The sequence below is a fragment of the Myxocyprinus asiaticus genome, chromosome 2, assembly GCF_019703515.2.
Source record: "Myxocyprinus asiaticus isolate MX2 ecotype Aquarium Trade chromosome 2, UBuf_Myxa_2, whole genome shotgun sequence".
Classification (NCBI taxonomy): domain Eukaryota; kingdom Metazoa; phylum Chordata; class Actinopteri; order Cypriniformes; family Catostomidae; genus Myxocyprinus; species Myxocyprinus asiaticus.
The window spans coordinates 55,410,746-55,435,252 of NC_059345.1; the positions used below are offsets into that span (position 1 = coordinate 55,410,746).

Genomic DNA, 24,507 nt, shown 5'->3' on the forward strand with positions numbered 1-24,507 from the left:
GATGCAGATATAACAGCCCCAGACAGAGAGAGGCTCGACACACAAATGTGAAATCAGGGTCATCTGCGCGTATCAAGAGATCGGATTGGTTGGATAAGAAATATTTCTCTTCCTTGGACCTCTTTACAGTTTATTTTCCACTGGAGCTTCAGAGGAAACCGCACATCTCATCTGAAAGTCACTTCTGCATAGGAATCTTCTGCGTAATGGTGATCTCCAAAGGACACTGACTATCCAGAGCCCTGAAAATTAATTTGTTTTTACTACCTCCTTCATATAAAAACAAAAATGCAGGTCATTGTGTTTGTTTCAGTAGCTTTGATTTACATCAAGGCTGTCGTCGCGGATCCTAAAGCCAAGTGTCCGGAGCGCTGTGATGTGAGTACGTGTCCGAGCCCGAGCTGTCCGAGCGGGTATGTTCCTGACCGCTGTAACTGCTGTTTGGTGTGCGCGCAGGGAGAGGGGGAGCCCTGCGGCAGAAAGGACGATCTGCCCTGCGGAGACGGACTAGAGTGCAAGCACCCTTCTGGAAAGAGACTGTCTAAAGGCGTGTGTCAATGCAGATACAGTAGTAAAGTGTGCGGTAGTGATGGAAACACATATGGTAACATCTGCCAGCTGAAAGCCATAAGCAGGAAAGCTCTGCAACAGGGTCTGCCCGGAGTCACTAACGTGCATAAAGGACCCTGTAAAAGCAATCAAGGTAAGTGAGTTGTTTATCAAATATCAAGTGAAAGACAGTGAAAAATATATTTAACGCTAATAATGTGCGTCATGTGGTAACATCTAAATTAACTGGTTTTATTCAGGTCAAAAATGTCATTTAATATCACTGAATCAACCAATACTTTAGGTTACACCAGCAAAACAAATTTTAACCCATGTGCGTCAATTTAAAAAAGTTACCCAGAGGTCCTTAGAGGACAAAAATGTCCGCGTCAAAAACTGACATAATAATATGATATATTAGTATTATTTTCCACTTTCAATGAGTTAATTTTTTTAACCAACATCAGTCCTGATCATAACTACCAAATATTCATTCATTTTCAGGATTTTAATCCTTTAAATGCCAGGTTGTTTACATAATGCCACTGTTGTTTTTTACACACACACACATTTCTCAATACACACATACAAAACACACTCTGACATTCATACCAGCACACCCACACAATTTTAGCTGCATCATTTATTCAATTGGCCTGCAGTGCTCTATAATACAGCAAACAGAAAATAGGAAAAAAGCATGTATTTGCTCCATAGGCTAAACATGAGAAAACAAATCAACCTTGAAAACAAAAGTTTATATATGCTTACAGTAAATATATGGGCACCAGAGCTTATACAAGGCCCCCTCAACGGGTCCCTGTGACTATGACCTCTTATAGGACCCTATTGCCTTCCTGTTTCTAATTAAATTTTCTGAGCTACTCTTTAACCTTATAACGCCACACGTATTATATTTGATACATGACTTTCTAAAGCCTCTACATCATTACGGTGTGTATGAGATGTCTTCTGGTGAAAGTTTCCATGCTCTTCTGGAAGTAGAAGTAACATCATTTCCAAAATAGCTACCTTCATGTTTTGATGCACTCATCTTTTTTTATGTGAAATCTTTACTGATTTGGATAAAGTAAAATTAACAATAACATTTATATTGTTACTGATATTTCAAGTTACTGATATTTCATTAGTATTTATTGAATTCAAGCAACATGTGCTAAAAATGACATTATTTTATAGAAAAAAGTAAAAAAAAAATATGATTTTCTGACTTATATAATATGATAGGCTTTATATCGTTAAGCTTTATTCTTTGTACAAAAGGGCTGTAGAACAAAAAAGTTTATGATACTATTCATTGCTATAACTGCATGTTTGCCCTACATTACAAAAAAAAAAAAAAGAAAAATTGTGAAAAAGAAAATATTAAATTTTACTTTGTGTGGTTCAAAAGTACTGATTAATCTAGATACGTAAAGTTTGTCGAGACAAACTATAATGTTGGTCTGACAAAACCTTGTCTGAAGGTCTAAAATAGTTTTAAATGCTTGAAGTTCAATTTGTTTTGACAAGTTTTACAGTAAGAAAGAAAGCAAGAAAGCAAGAAAGAAGAGAGCATCTTAAAGCAGATTAAAGGACTTGTGTGTAAGTTTTGACAGCTAAAGTCTGAAATCACGAACATTCCAAAACAGACTCATAAATATTCTATCAATGTAATGTAGTCTAGGAGATTTTTGGACACTTTGACAAGTCTTAAATGATGCCTTTGCAGGGCTTTTTGATGAAAGAATGATAATGGTAGCCAAGCTGTAGAGTCGTTCATATTTATTTTCCAAATGACCACTATTTTTGAGCCCCACACTTTTCAGACCTTCAAAGCTCTCACAATGGAGGGTAAAGTCTTTGAAGGAAATAGGGTGTAGGGATGATCATCACTTCTGAATGGAACGCACCCCATCATTCAGATGAGTTGAAAAGATATTGCAGCGCGAGCCAGAACTACCTGAACCCTTTGCCAAATTTCACCAAACCCTTGCATAGATACTGTAGGAGCCTACTCTATTTGTTAAATTCATCAATATTTAAAGTGTTTGAAGTTAAATATGTCATAATTTATTGTGGCCCCTTTAAATATATGCATTTGTATGCATAATTTGTAGTATTTACATTGTTATACATTTAGTTTACATGATGTATAACAAATGTTAAAATAGTACTGTCTCTTTAAGAACAATGACTGTTCAGCCAACCTGTTTCAGTTGAGTGGTTTCTTTACCACATTCATGCTGTGTCTTTGAATTAATCTGACTGTACATAACAGAACAGGTATTAAAAGAGACTTAAATCAATGAAAATAGATTGCTTAGGTCTCAACTTTAAAATAAAATTGGCCCTGGGGCCCTTGCTAGTCATAATCTGCCCCTGTGTACCACATAAATAGAGGAGGTGACACTTATCACTGATTTTGTAACGAGGAACATGGTTGTAAACTGTCAGCTACACACAGTTGACACTCCGTTGCACTTCCAGTGCTCCACCAAAATAAAAGCTCCTGATGAATGTGAAGTAAAAATGACAGTAATACAGTATATTGGCAGAGGCTATTTGCGGTAATGCTGCCTTCACGTGCTATTGGAATTATAGTTAATACAAGTTTCCCACTCGGAAGTTGCACATGAACAACCCCTCAAGACTGGGAAACTCAGAGATAATTTTGATACCTGAGTTTCCGAGCTGGGAGGAGACATATACTTTCAACATGGCGTAGGAAAGTACGGTTTCTACAGCTAATTATTAGCATTTGCCGTTTCAGTCAAATATAAATTTATGAAAATCAGCAACCATTTGATGCATGTTGTACATTTTAACTTGTATTTGACCAAAATTCCATTATCGTCAGCAAGATAACTTAGTTATATGTATTATGGTGTGACTGGTGTCAAAATAAAAGTTCCTCAAAAAATAATATGACTGAACCTGGCGTTGTCCATGTTTTCTGTTCTTTCCGACAACAAAGCACTTGAACGCAACATACTCGTAATTACCACTTTAGAAGTTGGAAGTAGGATAATTCCAATAGCACATGAAGGCAGCATTAGTGCACTAAGTGTAAAAAGCAACAAAAAGCATCTTCTTTACACTAAGTGCAAATAGTGTTAGATACTATTTGCACTTAGTGCAAAGAAGATGCTTATATACACATATAGATGCTAATATACACATAATTACACACAACACAATATACAAATAATAATATACAATATACAATATACAATACACACAATATATAATATTGTACAGTATACAATACACACAACATAGAATACACATACACACAATATAGAATACACATTATACAATAAAAATAGTATATATAAAATATACAGTAGGTTGTATTGTACTGTATTGACATTCAGGCTGTCGGTTGATAGTCAGTTGCCAGTGTGTTGTTAAGAGAGAATATAATTTAAGACAGTCCAGTGTGAGATAATAAGATTAATAAAGTGCAGTGCTGATGTATATTGATCGTGAGAGATCAAGAGTTCAGAAGTCTGATTGACCTTGGACATTGGTTCAGCAATTTCACACCATAAACCGGACTTCAGATACCTTTGTCTGGGCAGCCCGGACGCGGAAACGCAGGAGGAAAAGGGGAAACAGAGCCGGCGTTCTCATCAGAGTAAGACGCCACGCAAATCGACCCCCGCTACCCAGTATTCTACTGGCAAATGTTCAGTCTCTGGATAACAAGCTCTGCAAGCTGAAAGCGCGGATCTCTTTCCAACAAGAGACGAGGGACTGCTGCATTATCTGCCTTACGGAAACTTGGATGTCTGCGGAGATTCCAGACTCAGCCATTGAACCCGTGGGGTTCTCTGTGCACCGAGCGGACAGAACGAAAGACCTCTCAGGTAAAAGCAGAGGTGTTGGTGTATGTTTTATGATCAACAAATCCTGGTGTGATCAGAGGAACGTACATTCTATCAAGTCTTTCTGCTCTCCTGATCTGGAATTTCTGATGCTTCTGTGTCGACCATTCTGGCTACCGAGGGAATTCACAGCGGTCATTATCACTGCTGTGTACATCCCGCCACAAGCCGACACAGACCGGGCACTCAAGGAACTGTATGGGAGTATAAGTGAGCAGGAAACTGCGCACCCTGAGGCCGCGTTCATTGTGACCGGGGACTTTAATAAAGCCAGTTTCAAATCAGTCGCACCAAAATACCACCAGCACATTAGTTTCAACACACGAGGGGACCGGGTTTTGGACCATTGCTACTCTCCCTTCCGGGATGGCTACAGATCCCTCCCCCACCCACCATTTGGCAAATCGGACCACTCTTCCATTCTGCTTCTGCCCACTTACAGGCAGAAACTGAAACAGGAAGCACCCACCCTCAGAACGATCCAGTGCTGGTCGGACCAATCAGACTCTACGCTACAGGACTGTTTTGATCACACGGACTGGGAGATGTTCCGGTCCACCTCTGATGACGACATCGAGCTTTACGTTGATAGCGTAATGTGTTTCATCAGAAAGTGCGTAGAGGACGTCATTCCGACCAGAACAAAACGGATCTATCCGAACCAGAAGCCATGGATAAATAGCGATGTTCGCGCGGCACTTAATGTGCGGACCTCCGCTTTTAATTCCGGGAATGCGGAGGAGCATAAACAAGCCAGTTATGCCCTCCGAAAAACAGAAACAGCAAAACGCCAGTACAGGAACAAGATTGAAGGACAGTTTAACACCACCAACTCTGGAAGCATGTGACAGGGAATTAACATCATCACGGACTTTAAAGGGAATAAAAAACTCTGCCATGAACACCGCTGCCTCTCTCCCAGATGAGCTAAATACTTTTTATGCTCGTTTTGAGGGAAATAACACCACCCTCGCGGAGAGAGCTCTCGCGGCTGAAGCTACAGAGGTTAGTACACTCTCCGTCTCTGTAGCGGATGTAACCCGATCCTTCTGACGGCTGAATATCCGCAAAGCCGGGGGCCCAGACGGCATTCCGGGCCGCGTCATCAGAGCGTGCGTGAACCAGCTGGCTGGTGTTTTTACGGACATTCTCAACCTTTCCCTCTCTTTGTCTGTAGTCCCCACATGCTTTAAAACATCCACCATTGTGCCTGTTCCAAAGCAATCAAAAATCACTTGCTCTGTCTGGCGTCCTGTTGCTCTGACCCCCATCATCAGCAAATGCTTTGAGAGACTAATCAGAGATTACATCTGCTCTGTGCTGCCTCTCTCTCTAGACCCATTGCAGTTTCCTGTCATGAAGTCGGCTGGGGCAGGTCCTGATGCTGCGATACCGCCTGCCTGATGGTAGCAGTGAGAGCAGTCCATGGCTTGGGTGGCTGGAGTCTCTGATGATCCTCCAAGCTTTTTTCACACACCGCCTGATATATATGTCCTGGAGGGAGGGAAGCTCACCCCCAATGATGTGTCTGGCAGTTCGCACCACACTTTGCAGGGCTTTGCAGTTGTGGGCGGTGCTATTGCCGTACCAGGCAGTGATGCAGCCAGTCAGGATGCTCTCTACAGTGCTGGTGTAGAACCTTGTGAGGATGTGGAGGTTCATTCCAAACTTCCTCAGGCATCTCAGAAAGAAGAGGTGCTGATGAGCCTTCTTCACAATGGCTTCAGTGTGGATGGACCATGTGAGTTCCTCAGTGATGTGGACACTGAGGAACTTGAAGCTGCTGACTCTCTCCACTGGTGCTCCATTGATGGTGATGGGACTGTGTTCTCTGTCTTTTCTCCTGAAGTCCACCACAAGCTCTTTTGTCTTGCTGACGTTGAGGGAGAGGTTGTGCTCCTGACACCAGCGTGTCAGAGTGAGCATCTCCTCTCTGTAGGCAGTTTCATCATTGTCAGTGATCAGACCTACCACCGTCGTATCATCAGCAAACTTAATGATGGCATTGGAGCTGTTTGTTGCTACACAGTCATGTGTGTACAGGGAGTACAGGAGTGGGATGAGAACACAGCCCTGCAGGGCTCCAGTGTTGAGGGTCAGTGATGAGGAGACGTTGCTGCCCATTCTAACCACCTGGCGTCTGCTTGACAGGAAGTTCAGGATCCAGCTGCACAGTGAGCTGTTTAAGCCCAGAGCCCGGAGTTTCACATAAAGCTTGGAGGGCACTATGGTGTTGAATGCTGAGCTGTAGTCTACAAACAGCATTCTCACATAAGTGTTCCTTTTTTCCAGGTGGGAGAGAGCAGTGTGACATGGTTAGTATATAAGCACCATATTACTGTAGTAAAACCATGGTTAATTGCATTAAAACTATAGCTTCCCCCAAAAAACATGGTTACTACCATACAGTGCATCCGGAAAGTATTCACAGCGCTTCACTTTTTCCACATTTTGTTATGTTACAGCCTTATTCCAAAATGGATTAAATTCATTATTTTCCTCAAAATTCTACAAACAATACCCCATAATGACAACGTGAAAGAAGTTTGTTTGAAATCTTTGCAAATTTATTAAAAATAAAAAACGGGGGAAAAAATCACATGTACATAAGTATTTACAGCCTTTGCTATGACACTCAAAATTGAGCTCCGGTGCATCCTGTTTCCACTGATCATCCTTGAGATGTTTCTACAACTTGATTGGAGTCCACCTGTGGTAAATTCAGTTGATTGTACATGATTTGGAAAGGAACACACCTGTCTATATAAGGTCCCACTGTTAACAGTGCATGTCAGAGCACAAACAAAGCCATGAAGTCCAAGGAATTGTCTGTAGACCTCCGAGACAGGATTGTATCGAGGTACAGATCTGGGGAAGGGTACAGAAAAATTTCTGCAGCATTGAAGGTCCCAATGAGCACAGTGGCCTCCATCATCCATAAATGGAAGAAGTTTGGAACCACCAGGACTCTTTCTAGGGCTAGCCGCCCGGCCAAACTGAGCGATCGGGGGAGAAGGGCCTTAGTCAGGGAGGTGACCAAGAACCCGATGGTCACTCTGACAGAGCTCCAGCATTTCTCTGTGGAGAGAGGAAAACCTTCCAGAAGAACAACCATCTCTGCAGCACTCCACCAATCAGGCCTGTATGGTAGAGTGGCCAGATGGAAGCCACTCCTCAGTAAAAGGCACATGACAACCTGCCTGGAGTTTGCCAAAAGGCACCTGAAGGACTCTCCATGAGAAACAAAATTCTCTGGTCTCTTTGGCCTGAATGGCAAGCGTCATGTCTGGAGGAAACCAGGCACTGCTCATCACCTGGCCAATACCATCCCTACAGTGAAGCATGGTGGTGGCAGCATCATGCTGTAGGGATGTTTTTCAGCGGCAGGAACTGGGAGACTAATCAGGATCGAAGGAAAGATGAATGCAGCAATGTACAGAGACATCCTTGATGAAAACCTGCCCCAGAGCGCTGTGGACCTCAGACTGGGGCAAAGGTTCATCTTCCAACAGGACAACGACCCTAAGCACACAGTCAAGATAACAAAGGAGTGGCTCTGGGACAATTTTGTGAATGTCCTTGAGTGGCCCAGCCAGAGCCCAGACTTGAACCCAATTGAACATCTCTGGAGAGATCTGAAAATGGCTGTGCACCGACGCTCCCCATCCAACCTGATGGAGCTTGAGAGGTCTTGCAAAGAAGAATGGGAGAAACTGCCCAAAAATAGGTGTGCCATGCTTGTAGCATCATACTCAAAAAGACTTGAGGCTGTAATTGGTGCCAAAGGTGCTTCAACAAAGTATTGAGCAAAGGCTGTGAATACTTATGTACATGTGATGTTTTTTCGTTTTTTATTTTTAATAAATTTGCAAAGATTTCAAACAAACTTCTTTCACGTTGTCATTATGGGGTATTGTTTGTAGAATTTTGAGGAAAATAATGAATTTAATCAATTTTGGAATAAGGCTGTAACATAACAAAATGTGGAAAAAGTAAAGCACTGTGAATACTTTCCGGATGCACTGTATTACTACAGTAAAACCATGGTTAATTTTACCCAGATCAAACCATTCTCTCAACTCCCCGACCTTCAACGTGACCAAATCACTGCAAGTAAATCAACCTTTATATTCACTCAAGAAGTATTAAAGGAAATATTAAGAGTGGAGACAGGAACAGGATGGGAAAAAGTGGGACAAAATGCGGAATCGAACTCGGGTTGTCCGCACAAAAAAGGCACATCCAAAATGTCGTTACACTGCAGCGACACTAGGGGCACAGTTTGTCTTCAAATTGTATGTTTCCACCAGAATATTGGAGTGCAAAAAGCTGCGCTGTGTGGGAGGTGCTATTTACACCAAGTACTAAAAGTAAATTTGTAATATATTACTATTGTATAAAACAAATCCTCAAAATAACAATAATTATTCACTTTCATATTATAATTATAAACTTGACAATATTTAATATTTATATTTAACAAAATATAAATGAGTGAAGATGTAGTTTTTACACACCCTGTTCATTCACAAAAAATGTTTTGTAAAAATATATGTACAGGTAAATATTGCTTTATATTACTGTATTGTTGTATTGGTGCATATAAATTATATTTATTAAATTGTAAAATAAATACCATTCTTATTTGTGTTCATTTAGTAAAAAAAAAAAACAAATTGTAGGAAAACATGCCTTAATAATCTTTACCTAGATTTTCATTTCATTAATCATTGTAAATACTTGGCAAAGGCCATAACCCCCGATCAGACGGTGAAAGGGGGCCCCCATTTGTGCCTTTGCCTGGGGCCTCAGAAATCGTAATCTCGCCCCTGGAAATTGATTCAAATTTGAATTATTAAAAATTGGTTTAAACTTTAAAGCTTAAACCTTACAATGGTAAATTTTTGCTTGCGATTGGAGGTTGGGACATTTGATATTAGATTAAAATCTGTTGATAAGCTCACAGAATGTCATAGGCTACACCTTTTAAAGCATGTAGTAAATACTGGCCCCATACTAATTACCAACCCTTTGCACACACACATACACTTTAGGGACTTCACTGAAGTGCATGCAGTTAACTCCCAGTAACAACGCCATGAATGAGTCCACTGTTTAGTTTCCCTAATCATTACTTCTTCATTCAGAAAATAACACCATTGAGTTCCCCCAGCCACCATCACATAGTATAACTCCACTGATAATTGGATGGCTCACAATGGGTATTTCGAAGAATTGAACTGTGACCTCACACTTGACATGAAAATGGAAGCTGCAGATTTCTCATCCACAGAGATGTAAGTTAGGAAACAGAGCTGCTCTGTGCTCCTTAGACCAAGCATGATTTCCTGTGCAGTTTTCTGTGGAGTTTGCCCTTTTGTATCTGATCTTGGACCAGACCTCATTACCAACACCCTGTCTTTTATCATTACAAGGAAATATAGAACTGGTTCAAGATCAGCAGTAAAATGTTATTTCAAACAATTGGTCAACAATTTCACCCCTCTTCTTAAACATGACAGCAGAAATAAAAACAACTTATTTATTCCACAGCACATGAACACTGCATTAATCTCTGTTTTACTTAAACCAAACAAAGACCCATCATTATGCACAAGTTATAGGCCGCTATCTCTCATTAACACAGACATGAAAATAATAAGTAAAGCTTTATCCACACGTCTAGAATCCGTCATCCCATATCTCATTCATCCGGACCAAACAGTCTTTATTAAAGGACGTCACTCATCAAATAACACACTCCGCTTATTCAATATAATGAATCTCTGTAAACCACAAAATAACACAAAAATAAAGGAGATTTTTGGATACTTTGAAAAGTCTTAAATGATGCCTTTGCAGGGCTTTTTGATGGAAGAATGATAATATCAGCCAAGCTGTAGGGTCATTCAAAAAAATGACCAAATGACACTATATTTGAGCCCCACACTTTTCAGCCCTTCAAAGCTCTCACAATGGAGGGTAAAGTCTTTGAAGGAAATAGAGCGTTGGGATGATCATCACTTCTGAATGGAATGCACCCCATCATTCAGATTTTTGCAGGGTTGAAGCTGAACTTGAAGATGCACTGTATGGTAGTAACCATGTTTTTTGGGGGAAGCTATAGTTTTAATGCAATTAACCATGGTTTTACTACAGTAATATGGTGCTTATATACTAACCATGTCACACTGCTCTCTCCCACCTGGAAAAAAGGAACACTTATGTGAGAATGCTGTTTGCAGAATTTGCAGGGCCCTATTAGCAGCAGCTATAAGACATAATAATAATATCACCAGATTTTCATTGAATAAGACTAACCATAAAATCTCGTTGTATGCAGATGACAATTTACTGTATTTACAAAACCCAGAAAGATCACTTATAGAAGTCATCAAACTTATTAATGATTACTTTAAAACATCAGATTACACTATAAATTGGACTAAATCTACAATTTTATCAACAAATAAAAAACCTCAGGACATAGGACTACAGAACACTCCATTTAGCATAGGCAATATCACCTATCGAGGAATACACATCTCCCCCACCTATTGGATTTATTTAATTTCAATTTTACTCCATTACTAAAAACAATACTTTCTCATAGGACAAATCACTACAGTAAAAATGTTAATATTACCAAAATTAAACTACCTGTTCACAATGATTCTGAATGAACCCACTAAAAAATGGTTTGGCACATTACATAAATAAATCATTTTATTGAAAAAATAAGAACCCTAGAAAAATTCTAAACACACTTTAAAAAAGGAAGGACATGGGAGGATTAGGGGCACCTAATTTTCATTATAACTACTAAGCAGCACAATGAGAGAATCTTTGCAAATGGATAAATGGCAATCATCTCTACAACCAATGGTTACAATTAGAACAGGCTGAATGTAAAAAAATGTCATTATTTGACCTACCCTTCCTTACTGATTCAATTAAGCATTGTGAAAGACGGAAAGGTGGAAGCTGGAGCCGGATGCACATTCAACGAACTTTAATCAGACACCACATCAAACTGAAAACATAGCGACATAAACACAAACAGTTTCAACGTGTCTCTCTCTCTCGGTGTCTCTCTCCCGACTGCAGCTCTGCTCCTGGCTTTATCCCCCGCCTACTACGCATCATCACTCACAGCTGGACGAGATCATTCGCCCCAGGTGTATATCTCGGCCTTGCTCCTCTCCATCCTCGCTCTGCCCCGCCTGGCCTGCCACACTCCCCCATCGCCCGATTCAGGCTGGGGACCTATTCAGCTTGTGCTTACTCCCCTCCAACTCTGGAGAGGAACCGCGGTCCTTCCAGTTGACCCAGCGCCGGATGGTTTTCCACGTCTCCAGTACTCAGGCACTGCTCTAGGGGAAGGAGAGGGTGGGGAAGCGAGAGAAGGAGAGAGCACGAGAGGGAGGGAGAACGAGGGAGAGAGAGAGAGAGAGAGAGAGACAACATTCTCCTTCATATATATATATATATATATATATATATATATATATATATATATATATATATATATATATATATATATACTGTATATGTATATATATTGAATATTGGAAATGATATAGCACAATACTATAATGTTGTATTTTATATTACATTACATTACATTATATGATATTTATTATTATGCAGTATATTATATTATTACCTATTATTCTGCCCCATTAATGCAACCATTTTCCATTTTGTTCTTTTACTAAGTTGTCCTGTATTTTGTCATATTATTTAATCTACGATTCTAACCTTTTTTTCAATAATCAATCTCTTTACCTCATACTTATTTTTCTATGATTCTTTATTATTATCATTACTATTTATTGTTGTTGTCATTGTAGTTATTTGTCACGGTCCTGTCACCTTGTCAGGTTGTGTTTCTGTCTGATGGGACTGTGGCATTATTGTCTTGTCTCGTGTTTTGTGTACCTTCTTTGTGTGAGCGCACGGGTCTGGTTGTTAGTGACCGCCGTGCACAAGTTACGGAGGCTCCTGGCCATGGAGGCTTTCCCCAGTTGCTGCCAGCGTTCACAGCCACAAAGGCTGTTCTCCTTCCACGATCACGAAGGTCATTCCCCTGTCACTGCCTGTGTTCACAGCAATGAGGGCTGTTCCCCTGACACTGCCAGTGCCCACAAACATGGAGGTCATTCCCCTGTCACTGCCTGTGCTCAGGGCCGAGGAAGCTGTTCCCCAGTCACTGCCTGTGCTCACAGTCCCAAAGGATGTTCCCTGTCATTGCCTGTGCTCACAACCACAGAGGCTGCTCCCCTGTCACTGCCTGTCCTCACAGCCACGGAGGCTGTTCCCCAGTCCATGTCGGTCTTCACAGCCACTGAGGCTGTTCCCCTGTCACTACCAGTGCTCACGGCCATGGAGGCCATTCCCCAGCCTCTGTCGGTGCCCATGGCCACGGAGGCCACTCCCCAGTTGCAGCTGTCAGTGCTCACAGCTAAGGAGGCCATTCCCCCATTGCGGCCAGTGTCCACGGCCACAAAGGCTGTTCCCCTGCTGCGATCAGCACCCATACCTGAGCCATCCACTGCTCCACCCCCTGAGCCACTCCCCCCTGAACCCTGTCCAGCGGCTGCCACCCGGTTCACTGCCCCCTGTCCAGGGGCCGCCGCCCAGTCCTGTGTCACCTCTGCCCTGAGGCCTCCACCCAGGCAGCCACACCCTGCCTCTGCCCTGAGGCCTCCTTCCAGGCTGCCAGACCCTGCCTTCACCCTGAGGCCTCCTCCCAGGCCGCCAGACCCTGCCCCTTTCCTTAAACTCCCTCCCTTGTTTCCTTCCCATCCCTCCCTTTCTGTTGTGTTTGCTGTTCTTTGTTAAGTGTTCATGTGTTTGTCTTGTTTTTTTTTTCTCTTTTGTTTGATGTTCCTGTTGGGATGCCAGGAGGCATCCCTTTGGGGAGGGGGTACTGTCACGATCATGTCACCACGTCAGGTTGGGTTTCTGTCTGATGGGACCGTGGCATTATCATCCTGTCTTGTGTTTCGTGTACCTTCTTTGTGTGAGCGCATGGGTCTGGTTGTTTGTGAGCGCCGTGCGTGAGTTTCCGCCATGTGCGAGTTACAGCTGTGCGCTCTTCAATGATGTCACGGTCCTGTCACCTTGTCAGGTTGGGTTTTGTCTGACGTGGACCATGGTATCATCATCCCGTCTGTCTTGTGTTTCGTGTATGTGTTTTGTGCGGGCTCACGGGTCCAGTTGTTGGTTACTGCCGTGTGTGTGTTACCACCGTGCTCCCTCCAGTGATGTCATGGTCCTGTCACCTTGTCAGGTTGAGTTTTTGTTTGACGAGGACCGTGGCATCATCATTCTCATGTCCGCGTCTGTGCGTTGCTCTCGCTCTGCGCCACGCGCCCGGGTCACAAGCTGTCTTCATGTTTGTGCTGAGGTTCGGTCACTTCGGTAAGGTGTCGGGTGTGTGTGTGGCCGAACTCCCACACAAGTGAGTTTGTTTTAGTCAAAGCGTGTTTACATTTTGCCCTCATGTGTTTCAAGTGCCGCTGGCATGTGGAATCAGCATTTCCATGGGAAGCCTGATTGTTTCCATGGGAACGCTGATCATGACAACTTTTAGCTGTGAGAAGCACCTGCCCCTTGTTTGTTTCCTGCTTATTTAAACACCCTCGTGCGTCATGTCCAGCGCTGGATCATTCAGTGTGGTTTAACGTTTATGTAGTTCAATGTTGAATGTAGTGTAGCTTATGCTAATGTGTGTGCTGTCAAGCAACTAACCTTGCTCTCTGTGTCTAGTTGGTGCTGTCTCATGTATCTATTGGTTGCCTGTCTCTGCCTGTGTGTCGGGAGTGTGGTTTCCTTCCAGCTTGCTGTACGCCTGTCCTCGACGCCCACGAATCGCCAGTGGAACATTCCTTATAGCTGCAGCCGGTGCCAGTTTTCGCCAGCACGAGTTTAAATTGACGTTTATTGTTATAAATAAATCCTTTGAACTGTTCCTCTGCTATTGGGTCTCTGACTCACGCTTTCTGACAGTTATTATTATCATCATCATATTTCTATATTTCAATAATCATCCTTATTTTAAATTAAATGATTATTTTTATTTTTAATATTTATTTATTTTTTGATAGTTCGGTTCCGGTCTGTGTCGGGACCTGGACATTCATACGCCTTGTCTGTCTGTTATTGACGTGTCATCTTGGCTGCATGCACTCGCGTCAATAATCTATGTCGATCTTTGTGTCTGTCTCTCATGTCCACGTCCGCCTTCTCTCGTCTTGTTTGTCGATTGGCATTAGTGTATATCGCCTTATTGTCTTGGCAATGTGCGCTTATGCCAATCGGATGTTTTGTCTTCTTGTGAGAACTGTTATTGTTTCTGTATCGCCGCATGCTTCTCTGTCTTATGTCACACCCGCCTCCTTGTTTGCTCATTATTGTTTCATTAGTAACACCTGCCCTTTATTAACCCGCTTGATTTCTATCCCTATTTTAGTCTCCTCATGTGTGCTGTCCAGTGCCAGTTCGTCTCGTTCTCTAGTCGGTCCTGTATGTGTTTTCTAGTGTCCTGTCGATCCTGTTCCTCAACATGGTTCCTGGTCCGGTCAGTCCTGTTTCCCTCTGCCCCAGTATGGATTCCTGTTTCCCCTACAGGGAAGTTTTTGTTGATTTCCCCCTCATGGGATTTAGATTATTTTATTAATAAAGTATATTTGTGTAAATATCTTAGTATCGAGGTGGAAAGAAGTACGTGGGAGTCAGTGTTGCAGTCCACGTGAGTGTACTTCTATTCTCAGGATTTCACTCACACTTTTGTCTTTCAACAAGAACTTTAGTTCACACTCATCAGCTTCAGTGAAAACAGTCAACATAAACTCAGAGATTCAACATAAGCAGCTTTACAGCATTTAGCTCCAGCTGGGGTTGTGCATGTGTGTGACTCGAACTCTCTCTCCCAGTCTGGCGTTCCGCCGGCCTTTCAAAGCCCGTCTCCACCATCACTGAAATGAGACACAGGTGTTTAGAGTCAATAATCACCTGGTGATGGCTCTTACTGCTAACTCTCTCCCCACTGACAGACACATGACCACGTCCCCCTCCACAATTTGTTTTTTCACTCTGCGTTTGAGTCCTCCTCTCTGCAACACACGTGACATATTCTTCTTCTTAATATTACTTGCACTTTTACATTTGTTCCCCCACCAACTCCCTCTGTATTATTCTTTTTCCTTTATCCAAATAGTAAGATGATGATGATGATGATGGTAGTAATAATAATGATTAAAATATTTTTTATATATAAATTTAGAATAATTAATAAATCTATTTATATATTTATCTTCCTTTCTCTCTTCGTAATCTCTTTCAGCACTTTCTTTGTATATCAGATCATTCAACCAAATATGAACTTCGCATACAGGACATAATAAGACTATAACTACTACATTCAGGCATAATGGTTTGTTAGACTTATTAAGAGGATGTGAATTATTTTTTTCTCTCTCTCTCTCTCTTTCTCCCTTATTCTCCATTTTTATTTATTTATTTTTTGTTTGCTTTTTTTTTCTTATTTCTTGTTTGTTCCCTCTGTAATGTGTCAAAAAATAATATTGTATATGATTCTTGTAATATGTTGCAAATATATATATATATATATATATATATATATATATATGGAGGATTGACAGGAAGAGGGAGGATGCATATTTTGGAAATAGGAGCACTACCTCTCTGGAGACATGTTATCTGGGACCTAGAACTGGGCTAAACGGCTTCTGATGGAGAGAAATGATGTGTAAGAAATTACCTGGTCAGATTTTAAGGTCAAATATTCACTGGGGGTAATTGCAAAAGAGATGGGCAAGGACTTTTCCTGAAACTCTGTGCTTGATAGTTTTACCACACATAAAAATAATTCAACAAAACCAGGTTTAAAGGAACCAAGCTGGTAGCAATCATCCACCCATAATTTACTGTTGGCTCCTGCAATGCCACTGCCCACACTGGTGTGGGGCAGGTAGCAAAACTAAGCAAAAGAACCCACAGACAAGCCTATGCCTGTTTGGAGAGCAGCAAGTCATTATAGCATTAAAAGTCACATATATTACAGTGATTAATTCTATACAATTTAGGCCACTAACCTCAATATGAAGTAAACCAGTGCTATAGAAACAGATGCAGCTCAACAGCTTTCCACCAGATTGTGTGATCAGCTGCTCCTATGATGTCTGGTTTGCTCACTGTTCCAGACTGGAAAAATGAATGAGGAAACTATTAACAGCATACAGTATTTAGACATTACATTTTGGTTTATGCCTGGCTGACTTTGGGTTAAGTGGCATTTCTTAGCATGATCTGTAATGGTCAAAATGAACTTGCGCACACTGCAATTGGAAATTGACTTATTTGGCAGTCATGAAATCTGATAGGTCAAGACTCCGTGATGCAGCCATATTGGAATGTGCTTTTACATGGGCTGCTTCATTTGATTAATGATTAACAGTTGAGTGTGATTTATCTCATACTTCCTCTGGTCTCTCACAGCTTCAAAATTACTAGCTATAGCAGAGCTTCAGTGGATGCTGTGCACACAATGCTTTGGAATATACTGTAAATATAAATTATTTGCTTCAGTTAGCTGTTGTTCCGATGTTAAAATATTTTCGCCTATTCCAGCTTAATGTGCAGAGACATCTATTAGTAAGCCATTCATACTGCAGGTTGATTCTCTGCAATCTATGGAGCTGTGTTTGGCTCAATAAATGAGAAGGGGCTGTCTGCGTCTTGCAAGACTACTACAAAGAATGCCCACTTCAAAAAAATGGCATAATACTGTGTACACTATGCTCAGTGCTTTAGTTTAGCAGAGGAACTTCGGCAAGTTTCAGATGGTCTTAAATCCTTGTTCATCTTTAAATTCTAGGTTAGTCGGACAATCAGGATGTGGACATAAAGGAATGAAGGGAGTGTGTGTATTTGTGTGCCAACACGGTCACAGGAAGCAGCAGTCAGCTAAAGGAAAAAACACCCAAATGTTTGCAGGAAATAATAATCCCTAATTACTATAAATTTACACACTGAACGCTGTCCTTTCCTATCTGTCTCTTTCTCTCTCCTTTATGCACATTCACACATACTGTACACTCAACAAAACTCAAATGTGCACAAGGATAAAAACCACCTACTGTTTATAGAGGAACATTTCCTGTGTTTAAAAAGACTTTTCTACAGCTATCATCATTCCATGCCATTGCCATCAGTTACAAATAAAATACAATACTGGTCAGATTCAGTGTTGGGTGTAATTGGATTACAAAGTAATTAGCTACTGTAATACTGTGCAAAAGGAGTGTAATACATTACATTTTTAATTCTTGTAATCAGATTACGGTTACTGACTTTCAATGAAAGTAATTAATTGGAAGTACATAATTGGGTCACATATGTCTAAAAAAAATATGATTTATGTGTAATACAATTAAAATGTGAAGGATTCTGTTCATATGTACGTCTGTTTGCATTTCTATGACAGCTGAAGTGTGTGCAACAATGAATTCGTTAAGAAAGACAAAAATAATGTTTGTGACAAGTGTTTTAGAAAGTAACTAATGTAAAGTAATTAGTAATGTGATTACTGATTACTTCATTGAAAAAGTAATCTAGTCATTTAGTTATTTGTAGTGGATTACTTTTTTGTTTTTTGTTTTTTTTAGCAACATAGACCCTGTTTCCACATGGTATTATGATGCGTCTCGGGTGATCCGATCACATGAGCACAAATGCAAAATGTCAAGCAGAATTATCCATTATTTTAGTGGATTACCTGCATTAAAGGAGCTTCAGGCATTCATGCTTGTCATCTGTGTTGATATCAGACTAAAGAAGATCCTTGTAGATAAGACGGTTATTTCCTTTTAAAGCCGCTCGTAAAAGGCAAACCTTAAAGTCATTTTAGCGCAGCAGTTGATTGACAGATGAGGGGTGGTGCTTCGCTGATGCCGGGATGCATACAGCATGGATTAGCATTAGGGCACCTACACACTAGCATTAACACTGCATCAGAGAATGCTGTGAATGCATTGATTTCTAAGGGAATGCTGCATCGGAAGGACTGACAGTGAAAATGCAAGGGTTTCATTTAGTGAAGCTCAATCATGCAACCAAAAGTTAAGAACATTTTAACATTTGCTGCAGTGCACTCTGGTGTAGGCATCCGTTGACTAATGAGAATCTCTGAGAGGCGGAACTAGCTTCGCTGTGAAATCGAAAAACATGGCGGAAAAGCTCAAACATGTGGTGTATTCATTCCCTGTACTCTATTATTTTTCTCTGTCAGGCTAAAAAGATAGAAATTGTGGATAAATAGCCTGGAGAAGAGTTTCTAATTTACAGGTACATTGTCAAAAAGATATTTTAAATAGCCATCTCTATCCGTGACCACCTCTACCCAATGTTGTGCACGCCTTCCAAATGGACTTTTTGCAGTCCCATGTGTCCAATGCTCAGTCAGAGCTTTCCCTAGTGTGTAAGCGCCCTAAGCGCCCTACGCCTCATACGTGATGTAGACACATGTGTTTTTGACCAAGTTCGTATCTGGTTTTTGTGATCCGATTACAAAATGTTTTAGACCCTGTTTAGACCTGTACTTAGGGCTGACCACATGTGATTGGATCACCCGAACCACATCTTAATACCAGGTGGAAACGGAGTCTTACCCAACACTGGTCAGATTTTATATTATAGGATTTAAATAACTGAGAGTGTAATTATTAACATGAGTAATTCTTTCTGCTAGTATAGGTCCCACACACCCCAACAGCCCAAGGAACAAATTCAACTTCATTGCTGACGTGGTGGAGAAGATCGCTCCTGCTGTGGTGCACATTGAGCTGTTCCTAAAGTAAGCCCAACACCAGATTTGCAAACAATTTCATGGTGAGGTAACCATGTGCAGTGCTCTAAAACTGTGAGGAGGTGCTTTACAAACACAGATGTGTGAGAGCCACTGCTGTCTGTAGCTGAACACGCAGAAGCTGTTAATTTGTGAATGAACCTATTTGGACACTTAAGCCACACTTAAAAATGTATTAATTTGAATGCATTAGATAACAAAATAACAAACCAAATGGCTTTTTTTTTTTTTTTTTTTTAAAGAAAATTAGTGCAAGCACACTCTTCAAGGAAGACATTTCACAAAAGAAGTTTGTTAGGGTTTAAAGGAATAGTTCACCCAAAAATGAAAATTTGCTGATAATTTACTAACCCTCAGGCCATCCAAGATATATCTGAGTTTCTTTCTTCATCAAAACAGAATTAAAGATTTTTGGGATTTCATTTCAGGAATCCTCCTTTAAACAATGCAAGTGAATGTCCTCCATTTTTTGACGGTCCAAAATGCATATTTAGGGTGCATCAAAATAATCCACATGACTAAAGTCGACAAATAAAGTTCTTCTGAACACAAACGATTGATTATTTTTAGAAACAAAACAATACTTATATACTTTTTAACTACAAATGCTCGCTTCTGTACATCTCTGTGACTTGCGCTCATGAGAGGGATGACGTAAGCTCGTTGGTAAGATCACGCGTCACATGGAGGAGTCAGGAAGCGTGTCACAGAGATGTACAGAGATGTACAAAGATGTACAGAAGCCAACATTTGTAGTTAAAAAGTATATAAGTATATATATTGTTTTGTTTCTAAAAATAATCAGTCGTTTGGGTTCAGAAGAACTTTATTTGTCGACTGGAGTCATGTGGATTATTTTGATGCACCCTAAATATGCATTTTGGACCATCAAAAAATGGAGTACATTCACTTGCATTGTTTAGAGGAGGAGGCCTGAAATGAAATCCTAAAAATCTTTAATTCTGTTTTGATGAAGAAAGAAGCTCAGATATATCTTGGATGGCCTGAGGGTGAGTAAATTATCAGCAAATTTTCATTTTTGGGTGAACTATTCCTTTAAAGCATAAAACAATAGATTTAGTGTTCAAAATAGAAGCAAAAATTAATTTGACACTTTCTGGTTTTAAACATTGTGTAACATGCCTATCGTTATTATGATGAACTACACCTGTGTGAACTTGAGGGTAAATGACTTTAAATATTCACTATTGGACCAATTGGTTAAAAGTAATATCAAAAAGTAAAAAAAAAAAAAATGTTAAGTTAATTCTGAGAAAAGGTCTAGCATCATTTTGCGGATGCCTCTTGGTTTGATGTTTTGTTATGTGCAATAAAATTCATACATTACATTTTTATGTGTGGCCTTATACTGCCTTCAAGTGCTTTCGGAATTATCGCAAATACGAGTTTCCTACTTGGAAGCTGTTTATGAATGCTGCCTCAAGTTGTAAGTATGAGCACATTTTTCATACCCGAGTTTAAAGAGAAGGGTCTGTTTGCATCCTGCAAGACTACCACAAGACACGCCCACCACAAGGCACGCCCACTACAACTTATGCCCCCTTCAAATAACAGACGAAATGCTAAAGTCTTGCAACAGTTGGATGTCACATTCATACACTGTTGTGTTTATTTGAGTTTCACGGCAACCCTACACATACAACTATCCCGATCCCGATCCCTACCCCTAAACCTAATCACAAAGATTAAAAAATGTAAAGTTTGTAAAATGATTAAATATACTGCAACTTAAAAGTTCTATTGAATACAGTCATACCGCATATGAAGAGGAGAAGTTAGCATGTCCTAAGCTTAATGGCTAACCGGTTAGCTTGTGAGCAACTGGAGAAAACAGAACAGAAATGTTTACCATTTTATATCTTAAGTTTAATATAATAACATGTGACATAATTTAAAAGTTATTCTTTGTCAAATTTACACAGTTAAGAAGACAACATGTATCATACAGCGATTGCATAGGATTTTAAAAGTTATTTTAGCCTATAAAATCACTTGATAAACCAAAGTGGGTGTTACTTGGTGTGGGAATGTCATGTAGTGGGTGTTCCTTATAGTCTTGCGGGACGTAGAGAGATAAAATTGGATTTACGAGTTGGGAGATGTAAACATTTAACATGGCGGAAGAGAACGCAGTTTCAATTGTCACTAATGGTTTTCGAAATGCATCTACCATATTATCATTTGCTGTTTTAGTCATTTGCATTTACATATATCAGGAACTATTTAATGCTTATTGTACATTTTTAGAAACGAGAAAATAGCATGTATTTGACCAAAATTCCATCATCGTCAGCCACTTTGCTATCATTTATTACGGTGTCAGAATAATAGTTCCCCAAGAAATATGCATGAATTAACCTGGTGTCCTCCATGTTTCCAACAACAAAGCACTTGAACTTGAAGTGCTCGTAATTATGACTTAAGAAGTGGGAAATAGTGTAATTCCGATAGAACATGAAGGACTACCTTTTGGAGAAAACAAAACAAAATCAGATTTAAAACCAAGAATGAATGTGAAAAAACAAACAAACAAACAAAAAAACATCTTTATTAGAGAACTGTTCAGTGTAAGTGTATGAAAATTAAATAGTGTGATGTGAACTTTGTCAGTCCTTCACCAGATGCCTTTTAAATTGTCGCTTTTTCCCTCTAGCCACCCCCTCTTCGGCCGGACAGTTCCACTGTCTAGTGGATCTGGTTTTGTAATGTCAGAGACCGGGCTGATCGTGACCAATGCCCATGTGGTTTCCAGCACTACACCCGTTTCGGGTCATCAGCGACTCAAAGTACAGATGCGTGATGGAGATGTGTACGAAGCCACGATAAAAGACATCGACAAGAAGTCTGACATCGCCACTATTAAGATTAACCCACAGGTAAGACCAAATGCTTTATTATTTTACGGCAATCTTTGAAATACAAATTCATAAAACCAAAAGGCAACCTTTTTAAAAAGGTCTCATTTAAAATTAATCATCCTTATGATTCAATCAAATTCCTCCTACCACCCCTTTTGCAGAAAAAGTTGCCTGTTTTATTACTGGGTCACTCTGCAGACCTGCGCCCTGGTGAGTTTGTGGTGGCTATTGGCAGCCCTTTTGCCCTGCAGAACACAGTGACGACAGGAATTGTAAGCACAGCACAGAGAGATGGAAAAGAACTGGGTCTTCGTGACTCAGACATGGACTACATCCAGACTGACGCCATCATCAACGTAAGACAGATGTTATGAGTCTTACTGGTTGTTATGTAATATTTAACTAAAACCTCCAGAAGTACATTTTTTAAATCACATTGCATGTATGAAGTAATGATTGCTAATTTTTCCATATTGTGGACATACGAGATTAGATTTGTGCCAAAAGTATTGAATGTAACTTTTCAAGTATTGAAAAAAAACTTTGAGCTGTCAAAATTAACGCGTTAACGCATGTGATTGATTAAAGTTTAAAGCGTTTTTATTAAACGCGATTAATGCATTTACCATTAATACAGCATAAACCAGCATAAACACTTGTTGGAAGGGCAGAACCTTTGTAATGTGTTCACCCAGAATCATTTCACTGATGCACACTTTACAACACACACACTACAGCGCTTCCATATCAGTGATAAAATGATGGATTGTTGTAACAAAGCAGATAGCCACAGTCTACCGGCAGATTCGTATTGTGGCGGATAAGAGTTTAAGAGATTTAATGCCCATTGCAATAAATTTGCAATTTATGGGGAGACTAGTTCTTTCGATTAGTCAAACTCCCACTTAGACAGCTTTGTTTGGAAAATGTTAATAAAGCATTACAGTATATTGTTACATATTGTGTTTTCTTTCCTAAGATGGAAATAAATGCATTTTGACAGGAAAAGAAGCATATAAAGTGTCAAATTTCAGCACTTTCAAAATCTGCGCTTAATCACAATTAAGTACCAAAAATTTTGCGATTAATCTAGATTAGAAAAATGTAATCGACTTTATTGAGAGTGAATAAAAACTCTTTTAAACAGAAAAAATACTATTAGAATTCAAAGAGGTCCGGTGACTAACATTTTCTCCCCCCAAAGGTCCAAACCATTAAACTGTCTAACGTGCGTTATGATTTGGGGGCATATGTCGTTCTTGTATATGTATAGCTAATAAACCAAGTACTACATTTCAATAACATTTCAACAATATTTATTGCACATTTTCAATGCAGACACATTAAACATGAGGTAAAATAAATATGCAGCCTAATCATAAATAAAAGTAGGTCTATCACAAATGTTCTCATTTCAAGCTAAACAAGACTGCATCTTCACAAAAAAAATACCAAAAGTGCCTGTTTCTGAAAAATGTGCTTTGATTTTTGAACAAATAAGAAAACATAGGTTTAATATTTATCTTTCCTACACTCTCCCACTTCACTTCTCCATCTCTCTTCTTTTGTGAGAGAAATGGGCTTTTGCTTGACTTTGAGGGCTTTGAGTTCGTTTATTTTGCGTGCCCTCATCTCAGATTGCTGTGGATATGTTTGCTCGAAAGATCTGTGCTTTGTCTCGTAGTGGCGCTTCACGTTGGCACTTTTTATTAGAGCCACGGTCTCTGAACATATCAGGCAGAGTGGTTTGACACTCGCTGCGGGAAGCATAAAGGCATATTTGTCTGTCCACACCTCTTTGAAAGCTCGATTTTTCTGTATCAACTTTCCAGACTTTTGCGCACGCCATTCTATAATTTCTCCTCTCGCTTCCGGTTTTGCTTCTCTCGCTCTCTCTCTCTCTCTGACAACATCAGTCTCCTAACACGCATTGTAAACATTCGGTTTGATTGGCTGAGTTTCGTAAAGTGATTTAAATGACGCACGTGTTTGGACAACACACAGTAGTATGGGGCGCTGTCTGGGACCTTCCCAGCTGCGCTGAGCCAGCCCAGTATGTGTACATTGAAAAAAAGGATTGCTTCATCAGTATTTAACAATTATTTATGAGAAATGTGTTGAGGTCCAGATAGAACCTTCACTTGGTCCGGACCGAGGTCCGCCAATTGTGCACCTCTGCCTTAAACCCTATGCACCCGCCGGCGGCGGGGGATGCTATATCTCAAAATACGTTTGGGCTTAAAATGTTGATGTCCCTGGATACATAAGTCAGGCATTTGTGGTATCATCTGAAAGC

General features: G+C 40.3%; 1 protein-coding gene and 1 long non-coding RNA gene across 2 annotated transcripts in view; one reads left to right on the top strand and one right to left on the bottom strand.

The window, feature by feature from the left end:
- LOC127455799 (serine protease HTRA3-like) overlaps positions 1-24,507 on the top strand; it is a 30,633-nt gene continuing 6,126 nt past the window's right edge. Inside the window, exons 1-4 of the mRNA XM_051723939.1 lie at positions 1-703; positions 19,221-19,320; positions 22,007-22,229; positions 22,373-22,567. Coding sequence (XP_051579899.1) covers positions 289-703; positions 19,221-19,320; positions 22,007-22,229; positions 22,373-22,567 — 933 coding nt within the window. The 5' untranslated portion in view covers positions 1-288. The remainder of the gene's footprint in view (positions 704-19,220; positions 19,321-22,006; positions 22,230-22,372; positions 22,568-24,507) is intronic.
- Positions 10,891-16,721, bottom strand: LOC127455806 (uncharacterized). The gene is made up of 3 exons (XR_007899746.1): positions 16,562-16,721; positions 15,324-15,421; positions 10,891-11,812 (listed from the first exon to the last, which is right to left on the bottom strand). It is a non-coding gene; the product is annotated as an uncharacterized LOC127455806 (long non-coding RNA).